This window comes from Austrofundulus limnaeus, unplaced genomic scaffold (genome assembly GCF_001266775.1).
Source record: "Austrofundulus limnaeus strain Quisiro unplaced genomic scaffold, Austrofundulus_limnaeus-1.0 Scaffold225, whole genome shotgun sequence".
Classification (NCBI taxonomy): domain Eukaryota; kingdom Metazoa; phylum Chordata; class Actinopteri; order Cyprinodontiformes; family Rivulidae; genus Austrofundulus; species Austrofundulus limnaeus.
In genome coordinates this window covers 30,129-48,393 of record NW_013952627.1, presented here as the reverse complement: position 1 = coordinate 48,393, position 18,265 = coordinate 30,129, and the positions used below count along the sequence as shown (strand labels likewise).

At 37.2% G+C, this 18,265-nt stretch overlaps 1 protein-coding gene across 2 annotated transcripts in view; it reads right to left on the bottom strand.

The window, feature by feature from the left end:
- camkk1a (calcium/calmodulin-dependent protein kinase kinase 1, alpha a) overlaps positions 1-18,265 on the bottom strand; it is a 74,721-nt gene that overhangs the window by 48,305 nt on the left and 8,151 nt on the right. For both annotated transcript variants that reach the window (XM_014019610.1, XM_014019611.1), the window contains exon 2: positions 1,459-1,901. In XM_014019610.1, the coding sequence (XP_013875064.1) occupies positions 1,459-1,785 (327 nt within the window). In that variant the 5' untranslated portion in view covers positions 1,786-1,901. The remainder of the gene's footprint in view (positions 1-1,458; positions 1,902-18,265) is intronic.

Genomic DNA, 18,265 nt, shown 5'->3' with positions numbered 1-18,265 from the left:
CACCTAATTTCCCTCTGGGATCAATAAAGTATTTTTGAATAGAATTGAATTGAATAAAAGCACACACAGACATAATCACCCTTTCGCCTGTGGAAGCAGGCAACAACAGAGTTATTACAGGTTTAGCTGTAACCAGAGCTGCACCATATTTCCTGCTGAATAATAAATAACTCAAGAGTGTTAAGTAAAGCCACACATCCAGTAGCCCATCACAAAACATATCTGTTTACAGGAGTGTCAGTCTTGTGCGTCAACAATGTTGTGTCTGCTGTAGTTGGGACAGTTTCTCTCCCAAATACAATGATGCAGCTTTTTGTTTTTTTGTGTCTTATTTACTGCCATAGAACCTTTTTTCACACTGAAACATATAAAAGGTCAGGTTTAATTTAATATCTGAAAATTGTGAGCAATGCAACAAGTCTGTGGGGAAATTTATAAGATTTCTTTTTCATTTCTGTTTGTGAGGCTTGGATTTTGAACACACAGTGCATGTGCTACATCTTCAGTTTATTTACGGCTGAAGATTTTTTTTTTTACAATTACTGTATAAAACTAGCATTCCTTGACAAAATGCATAATGCTTATTCCACTAAAGATTTGTGTGTGATTTAGTGTACAGAGTATGTATTGAGAACAGGGATGCACAGATATAAAATTTTTTAGCTGATACCCCTATCAATATGGGATGGGGGTCAATATTAATATTGCTGCTATCTGTAAATATTGGTTATTGGTCATATTACACAAAGATATATACAATATATATTATATATACATAGATACCAGACTGCTGACATGGCTCTCTAATTCAGTTATTCCTGGCTGCGCAGCATCCCTATCATGATCAAACAGATACTGTACCGCTCGACCAACCATTTCCTCTCCCAAAACAGAAGCACAAAGCTAAAAAGTGRGAAATCAATACTGGATGTTACAGTATATCGGCCCCGTTTTACTCATCGGATCGATACAATATGCTAAAAAGTGACCAAAATCAGCTGATACCGATAATGCTGATATACTGTATCTTGCATCCCTAATTGAGRATATCTATCAGTTACTACCACACCAAATTTAGCCTTAGGAAMTGCAAAAATTAATGATTTACAGGAATTTGTGTTTTCTACGGTTGAGTAGTTGTGGCTGACAACAATTATTAAGTTGTAATTGTACATTCAGTGACAACTTTCTAAAAGTTTCATTAAAATCAGTCCAGTAATTCCTGATATTTTTCTAATAGTCTAAAATTTCACTGAGTAGTTAAAGTTTGTGCTCTCAGTGCTCAGAGTGTAAGCTGAGCTTTAATAAAACCTATCATCTGATTCATGAAATATTTTTCTGACAYTGAACACACACACACACACACACACACTTTGACATGACTGTCCACCTATGATACCAACAATAAAAGACAATAAAAGGCATATACACTAAAAGTAAAAACAGTCACATTCTCACCTGAGTGTCTGATATGGACACCCGTTTGGACTCCACTGTGGGGCGGCGAGCCCCCCGAGGTGAAATGTGTGTATATCCTTCCTCTGAGCCTGACGGCTGATAGGTACCCCTCTCTTGGAGCGACAGCTTCCTCCCGGTCAGGTGGGGCCGTTGGGCCCTCTTGGCCTGCTTCCCGTCCCTCGGAGCCTTGCCGTTCTTTACGCCGTTGGGGGCCGAGCTGTCCGAGTCTTTTGTCGTCATGGCAGCCATGATGTCCGTGAGACTACTCATGCGCGGGGAGGAGGTGGGGTCCCGCCTCTCATAGCCAGGGTCACTGCTCATAGCCATGGCAGATGGGAGGGTTGGATAGGCTGCAGAAGCAGGTGACAGTGTCAGGGAGCACCCACCAGCATCAACGTGACCTGGGTCTGCTGGTGGTCTCACTAATCAGGGTCCCGCCAAAGCTACAAACAAAAAGGGAAACAGCTGTGAGCTCTTTGGGACACAAGCAGGAGAACACAACATGTATTTTCTCTCAATCTTTGKTCACTTGTTAGGTTGTTTATTCACTGAAATCTCTCTAAACTTCACACTGACTTCATCCTCCATGACAGATTTACYGAGGGGCTTTGCAACATCATTACTTTCTCAAAATGTGCCTTTTTTTAGCATGAGTTTTGTTTGCAAGTGGTGATTACTAGAGGTGTTTGAGGGTCACAATTCAGTGCAACAACAAAGATAAAACAATGCTAAATGCTATTTGTAGTTTTTTTTCACTCTCAGAAACAGGGACAAAACAAACCACCCCTGTTATAGCAGCAGGATTTATCGTCACCTGGTAACTTTATCTTAAAAATAAAGTCATTTTCATCCAAATTCAACTGTAAAAACTGAAAAACTCAAGAAAGTTACTGGATTTAAAAGAAACTTTACAAAGACAAGTAGTGTTTACCTGTATTATACAACCAAGTGATGCAAAAATAAAAACATAGAACTGAATAACATTTCCCAATGTAAAAAAACAAACAATTTCTGTGAAATACCCCAAGCTCAGTTAGGTGTGGGAAAAATATGCAGATTTAATTAATATTTATATGRAGTTGATTTTGTGACATAAGTGCTTGCCATACTGGCACCTCCCGTCTCCTCTTGCTGAAGCTGTTCATCATCAGAGGCACTCTGGAGTTTTTCACAGTTGATTTCAATCAAACAGGCAGGTAAGTTTCAGCGTTGTTGTTCTGAACCACTCATGCTTTGCTTGATGAAAAGTGCTGCAGACGGTATCTGCTTCTTTTCCACTGCGCTTGTTAACAAAACAGCTGCATGATTAAGCAGTGGTTTGTTGCTTCACAGCAAGAAGACTGCAGATTCCAAAAAATAATCGACCAATTAATCAGTTATTATTAAAATAATTGTTAGTTGCAGCCCCAGTAAGTAGTCCAGGAGAGAGCAGGTGATCAGGTTACTCAGCAGAAGGCAGAGTGGCAGATAAGTGGCATTCCAGGTCTGATGAGCTCATGGAGGGTACGCCAGTTTTCAGAAAATGTCGGTGAAGCTGAGAACACAGGTAAGTAATAGAATAACTAATCTGCTGTGAGCTATACCAAGACGTATGTGATGGTCCAGCAAAGACCAGATCCTCTGAGAAGCCTTATAAAGCCATCAAGCTCATCGAGGGAATCCACAGCTGCAATTACCATTGCCGGCCAACTGGTGAACTGCAGGAGCTGAGAATACTGAACAGGGAACCTCACAGCTGGGTGTGAAACCATTGGGATGAGGAAAGTTCCCTCAATTCTGAAGCCTTAATGCTCACCTGTAAAAAATAGTGATTGCCCCTGACAGGTCAGGCTGAGTCTCTGCTTTAAAAGGAGTTCATGTATTTGAAAGTCTTGTTAAAAGGATGGTAGTATGAGCAGGAAATGGACTGACCGACTGTGGCCTCGTCTGAGGTAATGAAGTCGCTGCTCTGGTCTTTGAAGGTAAAAACAACCTGAGCCAAAAGGCAAAACTGTCAATTTACTAATCTTTTGTTTCAACCTTTACCTGTGGACATAAAGCGGGTCATAATGGACAAAACAAGATCCTGAAAACAAGCCATGGAGTTACAGCTGGGCTCAGATGAGCGCGGTCATCTGGAAGAAGCTTGAAATCAACACGAATGTTTCCTCGATGTATTCTTCTGGGAAGAGATTCTGGGCCAAACCAGAACTCAGTAATATTTATCCTGGATAGATGGATGGATTTCACTGTCTTCTTAGCATATTCAAGTGTTTACTTGTGATGTTGCCTTGTATAACTTCCATTGTATCCACTTAYGGGCTTTCTATTTTTATTACATGTAGCATTATCTTCTGATAAAACAAGTTCAATTAACAAACAAAAGCAACTAATAGCAAAAGAAAAGATTGGGAAATCCACTTGAATGTTAAGTGTTTTCATGTCTTTTAGCGTCCAAGTTTTGACGTGAGGAAATCTTCAGAAGAGACATCTATAAGTAAAGGGGGAAAGTGGCTTGTAGCCAGGTGAATTCATTTCATTTCCATTAGGAAATCCATTTCGCTTAGAGCCTGCTTTCAATTTGGCTTCACGTCTTTTACTTCTGTGCTGACAACAAACAGAGACACCAGAGACCAAAATCAAAATACTTCTTGGTTTATTAAATAGACGTGCCTGACTAAACAGGCTGCTGTTGATTTGATTTCTGAAAAGGACCCTCTACTTGCAGATCATGTATGTAAGGAGATACGTTTGTTTTTGCAAAGCTAATGCTGTTAATTTTGTTTTTTTATGTTGATTTATTTCAAACGTGATTTATATGCAGGCAATCATTTCATGCAACAAAGAGAGAAACAAAAAGAAACACCAACATGAAATTAAAAAAGTGCACCTTTTGTTTAGCTCCTGGCAAGGAGTGGGAAGACCTACATACTTATTTAATACAACCCCTCTCAATTAATAATTGTCTAGTTCCTTATTAAAACAACTACCAACGACAATAGTACATACTATAGTATTTCTAAATACAGCYATCATCAAAACATCTTATTTTTCCTCTTTCATTAAGATAATTTTTAATTTTTCTTTTTCAAACATTTTGATGTTTGGGCATTGCTTCAGCTATTTGAATCGGAGCATTTTCTGAAAAAAATGTTTAAATGCAAACAGTTTTGATTGTTCTTCATTCACCAAGAAACAACTAGAAAGTATTTTTGCATTTGTATTTTTGTATTGTGTATTAAAATAAACTGCTTAGTGTGAAGCTTTCTTGGACTGGCACATTAATTTGTTTAAAAAATAAACAATAAAAGGTTAGTAGCACCACAAAGACAGAGAGAGAGCTGCAAAGCCTGACCATTATCTAGAGTAAGGTAATTTCATTGTGCTCTGTACAATGTCAATAAAGGTCTAATCTAATCTAAAGGTTGAATGTTTAATTTTCAGAACAAAAGCCCTTTTCTTTACTAAATATGTTAGATAACTTAAAACCAAATAMTAAACTTTGAACTTTGTCCTTTTTATAGGTAGAATCAGGTTGTAAACATTTATAGCCCTACCCATAGAGAGGCCCTTTCCACCCTCATAGTTGGATTTCTTTACATTCCCACTTCCCTTTTTTACACCTCTAATAAATGTCAACACGCTTTTAAGGCAGGGATGTGCAGAGAACTTTAAAGCAGTAGGTGCTCAAAAATTTAACGCATCAAAAATAAACTTTTAAAATGTATATAAACAAAACAATTTACTGCACGAACTGCCAACTTAAATCAATCAAAGTATAAAAAGTATGTAAACAGAATTTCAGGGTTAAGTCATCTGATCTTTTCCTGCTCCATTTCTATAAAACCAAACCAGAATCTCAACTCTGATCAGTTCTTTTTAAGAAGAAGTAGCTCCTGTATCTTCCAAACAATACCAAAGAAAATGAAAAAAAAAACTGAAATTATGAAAAATGGTCAAAAAAGTCATGTTTTTCCCAGCCTGGAAAATCACTTTAAAGATAGAAGAAACAATTACCTAATTAGAAAATAAATGGCAAAAATGGCCAGGAATCTAATTAGAGGCCAAGCAAATCGAATTAAGTTTATTTGTACAATAAACAGGTCATTTAGGCACATTACTGTTTTACCTGATTATCAGGACAGATGCTGTTGGGTTGAAACTGTTATTTTTGCCTTCATGGGAACCATTTTTATATTACAAAACAAAAACTTGGATTCATCGCTCAATGTTTAATATCCTGGCTGGATGAAAACAGCTTTCATACATTAGTTAAATCAGAGAATGTGATTTGCTTATGAAAACTCATTTTTACTGCAGGGTATCAAGATAAACATGCACTGCTCTCACTGGTTTCAAACATACATTCAACAAAAAAAAAAAAGGCAGATTTAGTTGAAACCAATAAATCAGCATTATCATTATGAAACATAAGCTTTTCAAGGCTCGYTCCTCCCTGTGGCCACAAGTTGATAAGGTCTTCTTATGGCTGCTTTTTTTCCTGTCACATTCCATCTTACTCAAACAAAAATCAGGCGAATTAACCACTGAGGAAAACAAAAAGCTAGAATAAGCCCAGCAGGAACTGGCTGCTCGTGATGGATGATGACGAAGGRCAAGAGAACAGCATGGATTTGCATAACTGTTGTACCCAAACACTGAAAGCTTCTGACCTCCAGGCATTAACTGGTTTCAAATTTTAAAAAGGTATAACGCAGTGTTTAATTTCCTTTTTTTAATTATATAAAAAAATTGTTGTGTTTTGATACCAATACTGGTATTTAGTATAGGGTCCAAGACCAGTATTTTTACAAGTACTCGTACAAAATGCCCCAAAACTCAGTACCAATACCAACACCCATATTAATGCCCCAGATCCATGTTTACAAGTTGAAAGAAAATCTTATTTTTTATTATTCGTTTTAAAATATTTCAACAATATGTCATGCTGTATATTTGACTTGATCCAGTCAGAGAGGCTGTAGGCCTATAAGGAAAGAGAGGTACCTTGTACTAAATAAAAGAAATGCATCAGGACACTTCGATCTAGACTACAGAATGTTAACAACCCCAACTCCAATGAAGCTGGGACGTTGCGTAAAACAAATAAAAACAGAATATGATGATTTGCAAATCCTTTTCAACCTATAATCTATTGAACACACTAAAAATTTCACCTAATTTCCCTCTGGGATCAATAAAGTATTTTTGAATTGAATTGAATTGAAAAAGACTGGATATTTAACGTTCAAACAGATAAAATTTTGTTTTTTACAAATGTTTACTCATTTTGAATTTGATGCCTGAACACGTTCCAAAAAAGGCTGGGGCAGGGGCAAGAAAAAACTGGGAAAGTTGAGAAATGCTCAAAAAACACCTGTTTGGATCATTCCACAGGTGAACAGGTTGATTGGAAACAGGTCAGTGTCATGATTGGGTATAAAGGGAGCATCCCCGAAAGGCCTGTCATTCACTAGCAAGGACGTTGCGAGGGTCAGCACTTTGTAAACAACTGTGTGAGAAAATAGTTCAACACTTTAAGAACGTTTCTCAACATATAATTGCAAGGAATTTATATATAACTGTATATTTGCTCCAAAGATTTATTTATTTTTTTATTTTTGGTTTGTTTTGTTTTCACTGCTGCATGTCAGGCAGCTCAAAGAAGTGAACAAGTTGTTTCCTGTTGTTGCACAGTTCACTTTGGTGAGAATAACAGATTTTTATTTTTAACGGGTCTGGTTAAATTGTTGAAAAACAATTTCCTTCAAGTCATGTTTTTGTTTGGTAGAAAGATTCCTGTTCAACAAAAAAAAGAGCAAATAAACATAGCTTAGGATAAAATAGTACTGGTTTCAAGATTTAACTCATGTCTGTTCTTTAAATTTTCATTCCAACCAACCAGGCTTTTCTTTAAACCTTTGAAGTGGTTTTTAGCTAAAGATCTACAGGGATTTATGCAGTATTTGCCATGCATATAAGTAATGACCAGRTTTTAAGTAAATATCACTCAATTTTGGGGATAACTCCAAGCTACAATCACACCACATTTCAGCACAGTTTCTGCAAAATTGGACTGATTACAAAACATTTTTGTTTCCAACGGTGAACCAGCTGTGGTGGTCATCTTAACTCTGAATACCAAATACTTTGCTTTTTTTGTTGTTGAAATATACAGATTTAAAAAATCTGTTTGTCTTAACTGTGTTCCTTTAGTAGATTTGACCATTATTCTCCTTTTACTAAAATTAAGATGCAAAATTGAAGATTTTAAGTTAAAAAAAAGGGGGGGGGTCTCAGTTTAAACCTTTGTTGAAACTTGACAGCCCTAACATAAATTGATTTAACTTACACTTACTCCTTAGGAGTGTAAAATATTTAAGTTAGTTTTAGTATGACAAGAAAACATGCTGGAAATAAACCATACATTGCTTTCTATTCAAAATCACTCCACATTGTGTTTACCTGTCACAGACTAATCCCTGGAACGCTTTAATTCATCCCACAGGATTAGCTGGTAACTGAACATAACAAGGTTAGCTGCATCTGTAAACCGGCACCTGTGTGCAGCTCAATCCATTTGATGTAACGGACCAAGCCGTCAGCCCCGCTCCACACATTACAGTGTCCACGGGCAGTGATCAATCTGACTGGACAGAAATAAACTCTGGGACAATCCCAAATAAATCCAGGGCCACCCTCAGTGAGCCTGGCTGCCTCAGACGATAATAAACCCAGGATTACACGGGATGTAGGAGTGCAAACTGGCAAGTTGGATGAGCCAGTTATTTTTTTCCTCTGCTCATGCTGACAATGAGCCAGCAGTGTCCAGAGTAACTGACCCACGAGGAATCCAAGAAATGTCACCTGACAAAGACCCCTCAGAAGGGAACAGACCTACCAGTGTCATCACTCACGTCCCATTCCAACCATCTCCCTGACATATTAACAACCAGTCTGCAGAGTTATGTCGCTTTAGACTCAATCACTATATCTTCTGTTATAGCATCATCACTCATCTATGTAACCCTGATTGGACTGCTTGAAATGAACGTTATTTATAGAAGTTAGCACTGATGCAAACATAACATGACCCCTTGACCCTSAAAATGTTCCATCCAAAACATYCAGCATCGTGATGCTGAGGTCCTGAGATGATGTGAGCCTTTGGGGGGATTAATCTGGAGCTGTGGAACAGGAGAAGCCATTTATCTTGTTCCATGAGAGTAATACTCTAAATCCTTCAGAGAGGAAGAACATCCAATTGATCTTTATCCCTTCTCATCACTGCTACAAAACCTGCAGACTGCTAGGTCAGTCCTGATGCACCAAAGCCGTGCTCATGTTTAATTGACCGGTAAAAAGCTCAGACTGCTGGTACTCTTAGCCAGGAAACAAATTCAGCTATTTTTCATCCACTATCCCTAAAAACTAACCCAACACAAGCAGGTGCTTTACTGTAATCACAGACTACATTTTCAAAATCAATTGAAATTAACAGTTCACTCTAACTAACGTGGGTTTCTCTGTAAGATTAAAAACAATTAATGTCTGACTGCTCGCAGAGTAAACGGCTTTTTGAGGTGTTTAAAAGAGATGGTTTAATTCTGACGGGACTAACAAGCTAACAGCTAGTCTTCAAGCAACCAAGATTGACGTGGGTTGCTGCAAAGGGTGGAGTGGGTAATCAGGAGTGTCGGGAGGATTCCTAGTGGGCCGCTCCATTCATGACTGTAGAATTTGAATCTCATCAGTTCTATTCGCTCAGAATCCATCAGTCCCTTTAAGCGACGCAAAACTCTTCTCTCTCTAGGAGGAGGAGAAGCAGTCAGGACAAGAAAAGAACGGGATACATTTTAATGGAGACAAAAGAGGCAACTGGCAATGAGAGATATAAASTAAAAACTAGTGTAATAAATGAAGTAATAGATGTCACTTTGAATGTGGTGCTGTGTTACCAACACCAAAACTAACAATTGCGTTTAGAAGTTAAATATGCGTGGTATAATTAGGCTATGGCTATTGAATGAATTGATGTTTTATATAACATCTTGCAGTAATAAATATTAAATGCTATATTTTTGCCTAATTTTTTTATATGTGCAAAAATGGGCCAGTCTTGTCAATTAAACTATGTAGCTGAAAAAAAAATTACCCCACTCCGCCCCTGGTTGCTGCCTTTTTCGGATTTTGAAAAAAAAATTTAATGTTCAAACTGTCAGGATAAAACCCCATTTTGGGTCTTTTATGGGAGAAAAACAAAAGGGGAGGATTTGGGTTATTATTTTCTTGCAGTGTGAAYCTTTGTGTCTCAGTTGGCCCAGGCACACCTTTAGAACAGTGGTGTCAAACTCAGGTCCTCGAGGGCCACTACCCTGCATGTGTTTCTTGTTTCTCTGCTCCACAACACACCTGATTCAGTGATTCAATTACCTCTTCAAGGAGGTGGCTGTGCAGAGATGTCTGGGCCTCCCTGCTAAGCTGCGGCCTGGTAAACCCGACTTCGGGAGGGAGAGAGGAAAGAAAGACTATTTTTATGAGTAAATTTGATAATCTGGGATGATAATCTTAAATTCTTCTCACACAAACACAGCAGTTTCCCCCTCAGTGTGTGTGTTGAATGTGTGTGTGTTTACAATACGACTGTGGGCACATGTATGTGAAGCCAAGCAGGCAATGATTACATTAATCTGTAGAGTCTTAATGCCAGCATGCTAATGTTCAYAGCTTCTTCTGACTGAGGACAATGTTGTAATGAATACTCTCAGTAAGATAAATACTCTGTTTGTTATGGTCAGTTAAGGTCATTTACTCCACTGATTTATTTTGAGTCTTGATGTTAGACACATATTACTACTGTTTCTGCCAATCCAAACRATAAGGGGTGGGTAAAATAATAAGATTTTTTTTTTTTTTGAAATTCGGTATCAACTCAAAAAATCCTCTGAATCGATTTAGGCCTCTGGCCAGTTTATGCTTCGGTCAGGAACGATCCGGAACCACCAACTGTTTCTGGCCGGTTGGTGATAACCATGGGATGCATCATGTGCATTGGTCAAAACAAAACTTTAGTAGCAGAAACAAAATGGATAGACGTAAACTCCAGCTAAAGTGGCCCGACAACGAGGAAACTGTGGCCTGGCTGCAGCCTGACGACAGTAAGGGATGTGGAGGATTTTGCGTGTTTGGAGGAAGAAAAAAAAGGCGGAACCGGTCGACGTGTGTAGGTAAGCTAGTGTTGTGCTAACAGCTGTTTAGCCACCATGGGAGCACACACAGCCTGTCTGTCTCAGTTGCTTTAGCTCTTTAATGAACTATTAACACAGAAACACATTAATTTGTACRACCAAAACTACAGCCAAGGTGTGTCTATGTTTGGGTTTGTCAGGATTTATTTTTTCATTCTATATTAAGAACAAGTATTGTTTGCTTCTTTTATTTTCCGATGTTTTATTTCTCTAAAATGTTAATATAAATCATTACTGTTTATATGGGAAAATAAATATATAAAAATTATTCACAAGGAATCTAAGTATTTGTGTACTTCCTATTAGGAAGTTGATAAAATATTTAAAGCAATATTGAAGCAAAATTGAAATGAATTGTGACCCAAATAGTTTAAACTGAATTGACTTGTGAGGCTGTCAACAATACCCAAAGGATTATCACTGCTAATGAGACAACAAGCTAATCTGTTTCTCACTGAATTTAAGACAGCAAAGCTAATTATTTTAACATGCTCCTAAAGTTACTTTTGTTTTATAATATTGTGGAATAACTCTAAAAAAGAAAAAGGGACATGTGGTTGAGYTTTATATTTGAGAAAAGGTCACAGAGGAAGTGTTGCCGTGAGCGAGCTGCTATCAGAGAGAAGAATGTTTGGCCCAGGAGCTCTTTGATGAGTCGCATAAATAATACTGGTCCCTAAAAACAGCTGCATGAGCTCTCCTCTGAACCTGCGTGTATATCAATATCATATAAGAAGAAGGTTTCAGTCAAACTGCACGTCAGTAAATGAATTATRAATTTAAAGTGCATAAAATCAGGTCGTTTGTTCAGAAACTTGGCAAGATGGTTCAWTTCCAAAGGCTGAGCAGAGCCAAGAAAAATGATTATGGTATAGCAATGGTTTCACTGCGGAAAAGTCCTAAAAATCAAAAACCTGAGCCACTCATTGATTGGATGACATTAGCTAACTTTATCATTAATCACATTAAATGTTAGTTTAGCAGATTTCAACTGTAAGCATTTAAATATTGTGGGTAATAAATCAATAACATGTACATGATGATAGAATGTTGATCATTTTAATGAACTCCAGAACTGCAAGGCTTTCTGGGGGATGTAGGCAGAGCTGCTCAACCTCTCACAGGGCCAGCTAAGCAAGGCTGGTGGCATCAACYAACTCACTCTTTGGTCAGCTGACATCAACCTGTTGAGCAACATGCGGCAGCAGCAGTTTCCTGTTTCACCACCGTGCCTCGGAGCTGCTTCAAAATAAAAAAGAACAACGTGGAGCGAAAGGAGAAAATAAGGCAACAGCTCAAGAGGAAATTGTGGATAAAAGAGGAAATGTCAGGTCATTAGTTTGAATTAATCAGCATTTATTCTCCTGGTCCTTATTTCAAACAGGTAAAACAAAACACAAACCAATTATTATTGAATGACTGATACAACAGGTAAGATATTAATTACATTTTCAGAAAATCATTTGAATAAGCATTAGGGCTGCAACGATTAATTGATTAATCGACGACTAATCAATTATTAAAATAATCGATGACTAATTTAATAATCGATTAATCATTTTCTTTTTTTGTTCTTTACTTTGTTTTTCTCTCCAAACAGCTTTGACACCTTCCACTGCCACATCTGCCTTTCTGTCCTTGACACACATGCACAGTGGTAACTGGGGTAGGCTGTGGACGTTATAAGACATTATACAGACAGGCTCTGGTATCATGGCTACCTGACAACAGAGCTCAAAAGTGTGGGATCATTTTAAGAAAATGAAAGAGAAACCTGTGTAATATCTGCAGAGCAGAACTTACCTTCCACAGCAATTATTTTTAGTTAGCATATAGCTAAAATCTAACCATGGTTATATAATAGCAGCTGCATTCTAAAAATCATATTTTATTATTTTAATMTATTTTCCTCATTCAGCAACCTATTAAATTTCTGTTATGTTTCATGTAGGAGAAATACACATTTTTTTCAGTCAGTATTTAATACAGCTGGCAAAATAAATTGTTAAAATATGTATTATGCTTGTTTTTTAATTCAGGAAATTATTTAAAAAAATCATTCATTTATGGGAAGACCCTCTTGATTCAAGAGTAAACTCCGATTTTTGAAAAAAATGGCTGCTTATTAATTAATTGTTAATCAATCTATAAGATAAATCAACTTCAGATTAATTCATTATCAATAACTTGCATCCTTAAGGAGTTAACTTAATTTATATCTACTCATATTCATGTAATTACGCGTTTTCATGATTTGGCCGATTAATCGAAAAAATAAACAGATTAATCGATTATTAAAATAATCATTAGTTGCTGCCCTAATAAGCACTTAATGAATTGATTCACTGTTATTCTGGATTAGATTCAGTCCAGGGTTTAATGCCATTTTCAATTAGATTTATGATTTAAAAGAGCCCAAAAAGGTTAGAAGGTTAAAAATAATTTTAAAAAATTATTCTGCAGATTAACTGCTTCTCATTTAATGGTATTTTATTGTGTACAACTGTATGTTCAGGAAGTTGTGATGTATKTTTTTTTCAAATCATCTAAAACCAGTTTACCATTGGGAACAGACCTTTGAAAATCAACTGGATTTCCATCACTATACTTATCTTTTCATCTGATTGTTACAGACCAATGTCACTTTTGGTAAAACTATTTCAAAAAAGAAAAAAACTGAATTGAGCTGTACCTCCTTTTTACTGAAATATTGACCTCCTGTGGAGTGCAGTGAAACAAAGTGCAGCTACATTTAGGGAATCTCAATTTTTTTCCAGAAAAACTAAAATTGCAGGAAAACGTGATTCGTGAATTTACAATTTARTATCACTCCTCTCTCACTCAGAGGATTAGTAACTGATACAGCCACACAGAGTTTKTCCCTTCAGAAGAATAAAGGCCAGCTTGTTATCAAGAAATGCCCAAATATCAGTCCACTGAGCTGTAAGAATGTTTCTCCCTGTGCTGGATGTGATAACRGCAACATTGAGCAGTCTCTTTATCTCCACCCCAGTGAGAGGTACAAAGAGAAAATTTGATGTACTTCTCTCAGAGAGGCTGAGGTCGGGCCATCTCCAGAATTCAAATGGATTTAAAGAAGGTTTTGCTCAATAAAAAGGTTTTATTTTCTTCCCAAAAGGAGAGCAGTGGTGTCAGCTGGCCCAGGGTCAGATTCTGCTTTTCACTCCTCCAGGATTTCAGAAAAAAAAAAAAGACTAGCAGCTCATACACAGAGGGAAATTTATTCTGGGCTCTGTTAGGACACCTTAGCAGAAATAGTGAAGGGAGTCATCCTAAAGAGTTGAAGGGGGGAGGGGGGTGCCGTGGGCCGAGGTTTAAGCTTTACAGCTGGCAAAACTCGTCGAAATCACAAGGCTGTTTTTGGAGCCAAGAGAGTTGATTCCCTGCGAAGCAACACCGTCAGAGCAGACGATCCAGCAGCCAMACCACCGAAGAACAGCGTCAGGTGGGAACGTTTGAAACTTACAGGTGTTTTTTAGAATACATTTACTCAAGCTTAACATGATGCAGGAAGAACAGGAAGCAGGGAAAGCRACCGTTCATCAAAGAATGCAAGAATGCAATCAATAAAAGAATAACCGGGCCATTCAGTGTATTTATAAACATATCTGGAACAGACCGGAACCATGTGTAAAACTGATCAGCTTCAGTTCCACATACGGTGACTATTTTGAACATGTTCAAAATAAATGACATTATTCAAGATACCTTACTTGTATTTTAGATATAAGATAGGCAATATAAGATTCAGCTAATACAAATTCAATTGCAGACTTTTTACTGTTCTGTCAACTTTATTTWAAAAAATCTGCACTCTTGATAAGAAGGCTCACAGGCACAAAAAGCTGTAATATGTAACGTATTAAAATATAATGCATCTCCACTGAAGTAGTGCCCAGTTCTAGAGCCAGCATCAAAAGCACCCTGACCTCCTTCGTTTCTGTGTTTTACCCTGGCTCCATCAACGCCAACAACTTGATCACATCATCCAGCTGGGCRSTAAACTGACTGGAAAACACCAACAGCTGATGATGGATCTGCACAACTTCAAGATCATGAGACGGGCGTGGAGGATAGAGGACTGAGGTCACCCRGGACAACAGCTTTTTGCTCTCTGACTAGAGGTTCTGTGCTGTCAAAAATAATAAAAATAAAAATAAAAAAACAGCGGACACAAAAATTTTCTCCCCTGCTCCAAACCTGAAATGAATGTGACTGAACACAGTCCCATTACAAAGCTGTCCACACATCACTGTAARCAAAGAAATACCATTTGTTAATGCAGATTACTACTGTATGCAGCACAAAGCTGTTTCCTGTAGCTTGGGTGAGAGTGAGTGAGCATTCAATTAARCTATGACAGAAACATGCAGGTGCTTTCATCTCCACATGTGTGGAAGTTTAAATTGGTTACTCCTCCTGGATGAAAACAAAAAAAAAAGAGGAAGGGATAAATGGTGTTGAGGYGAGAAAACGAGAACTAACACAGAGAAGTCAGGACTCTGTGGCCGTCTGATATGGGGTGCCGTTTGTAAAGTTACACAGTCAAAAATTACCACCAATATTTTTGTTTTATTTAGCCTTTTATAAGAAAAAAACTGATTTATTTTTCAAAGTCAGTTTTTCACCATATGATTCATACATTTATAAATGTCATAGTTTCTAAATTAAATGTTTAACTTCCAAATTAAATATTTAGTTAACAAGCTAAATATTTAACTTGTGACTTAAATTTAAGTTGCAACCTAAATATTTAGGTAGCTAGCTAAATATTTAAGTTAAATATTTAGGTCTCCAAAAGACATTAACTGATGCAGACCCTCACTGGGCATTTTATGCATGCTGGTGTCTCCCATACATGAGCTAATGAGAACAGCRGAGAGAGGTGGATGTGGCGTGGAAGACAGTCAAGCACCTGGAAGAGATCTGAGAACTCCCAGAATCCTTCCTGGCTTTGAGTAATGAAGGCTAATAAGAAGATGTGACTGTGCAGCTTACACAGAATTTACTAAAGACACTAATGAGGACTTGTAAAATGTATTAATGTATTCACACTCTCCAAGCAATCAAAAAAAAAACATTGTGGCACAGCTGACAAATAAAATCCAATTTTTAACTACAAAAAAAAGGTACAAATGTAAAAAGAGTCAGCCTCGGTGGGAAGTTTAATTTTCTATCCCTCAGTAATGAAGTCCAGAGGTCATGATACTAATTTCCTGGGAAACATGAGGATTTTTTTTGCAAACACCGAATGGGTTGGCTTTCTGTTTTGTTGCATTACAATTTAAAAGCAACTCTAGGACTTGTATATTTTAATTAACTCGAAGTAATTACCAAATAATGGAACGTGAAACAGAAAATCTGAGTGTGAAAAACCATTTAAACATGCCAAAACTTATATTTTGTGGTACATTTCTTCTAATAGAATAGGGCCCACATGTGCCCAATAATCTTTAAATCAAACCAGAAACATTTAGTTAGACTGAGCTCTGGGCTTTGACTGAACCATTACAGGACAATAAACTGGTTCTCCCTAAGCCAGTGGAGTGTTTTAGCAATGTGGATGAGGTCATTTTCCTGCTGGAAAGTAGGACTACGTCCCAATCTCTAACACTCAAAGCGTTTCTTTGTTTGTTCCTCCATCTATCTTTCTTTGGACTCTAACAAGTTTCCCAGTCTTTGCTAATGACAAACATCCCCACATGATGATGCTGCCACCACCATGCTTCACTGTGAGAATGGCGCTTTAAATCATTCAGTTCTTAAAAATGAGACAATGAAGCTATTTTATCAGAAAATACACACTTGTATAAAAAYGTAGTCCTTTTCCATTTCTTACTATGAACTGCTCTTCTAGCAGTACTTGTTGCTCTTTAGCTATTTTATCTTAGCAACAACTACAGTTAAAAAAATAAAAACCTCAGCAGCGGCGACGTAAACATCAACAAACACTTGTGCTTAAACCAATGTCAACCAATAAATGTTGCAGGAAAAAAGATTAATTAATGTTTTACAATATAAAACGTTGAAAATACATGTTGCTGCTCACTTCTGAGTTACTAAAAGACATCTGCTCCTGACAGGTTGATTTTTTTTGCACTAAGCCATGTTTTTTGTGAATTGTTTAATAATAGGGAGTCAGGTTTTATGAAAGTGTAATTTTAAAACAAAATCACTGTTTGAAAGCATTTATTTTTTATTAGGTAATAAATTATTAGTCTCTACAGTATAACGGCTGTAGGACTACTCCTTTGCTTTGTTGTGTTATACTGCAYTGAATCTCAACGTGCTGAAAATCAAACATATGAAAATGCATTGTATCATGATTAAAGACTGAACTGCATTATAGTTAGGGMCTTAATCATATTGCATCATATCTGTTTTTGCTGTGCATCTTTAATAAGTCAGATTGTTGTTACCATTTTATCAAGATGTGCATCTAATCAGCCACAGATCAGAAATGCACAACTCTATAGCCACTGCTTAATGTATCAGCCTCATTTGACTGTCTGCATGTTTTTCAGGGAAATGTTTAGTTTCACTTTGACATAGCCAACAYGAGAATTGTGTCTGCAGCAGTAGTTTTTGCTGAAGATTACAGCATTAGGCAGAATCAGAGTGGCATATTTTCTTTTGTTTTTCTTCAAACAGAAACAACTTGACTCATGAAATTGCATGACAGCATATCCTGCTGCTGCCAAGCTGTTAGGTTTTTCTTTTAAGTATTTTAAAGACAAAATGTCGCACAATAGGGAACAATTTTTTTGATTTATTTTGGTTTGGCACYAGTGGAAAATGCAGCACTTCTGCAGATCTGGGCAGCTTTGAGCTCTCTGTAGAAAAAAAGTTGGGTTTGATACTCGATTCAAATTTTAACCTTGRCAAACAGTTAGGCTCTGTAGTAAAAGATGCCTTTTTTAAAACAAGGCTTTTATCGAAAGATGAGTGTTTTTATCTTTTAATAACCTTGATTCATGCTTTTATTCCCTCCCAACTGGATTATTGTAACTCTCTTGTCTGTTAGCATTAGCCAAGCCAATTGCTAACTTTCATGCAAGAATTTTAGATAATCTGATGAGAGAAGTTAGTTATTTTGGCCAAAGCTTGGAAACAATGTGCAGTTTTATCCAATACTGCAAGAGCAGAATATGTGCTGAGAATCAATCTGCAAATATGACTTTAAACTTTAGCTGAATTATTGACTAAGTTACAGCATTTTTTGTATTAGCTAAAATKTTTATTTGGGTTATATATCTAAGTTGAATTAAAATCATTCCAGTGGTTAATTAGAGCAGTGATTCCCAACCAGGGGTACGCAAGCATATTACAGGGGGTACATGGAAAAATTCCCCAAGTGTGTAAAAAAATAAATAAATATAGGACAGAAATGTAGGGCACTTTCAGTACCTTGGACAGTTCCTTCAGCCCTTCACACTGAAGTCCTGAAACATTCCAGCACTTTCAGTACCTTGGACAGTTCCTTCAGCCCTTCACACTGAAGTCCTGAAACATTCCAGCACTTTCAGTACCTTGGACAGTTCCTTCAGCCCTTCACACTG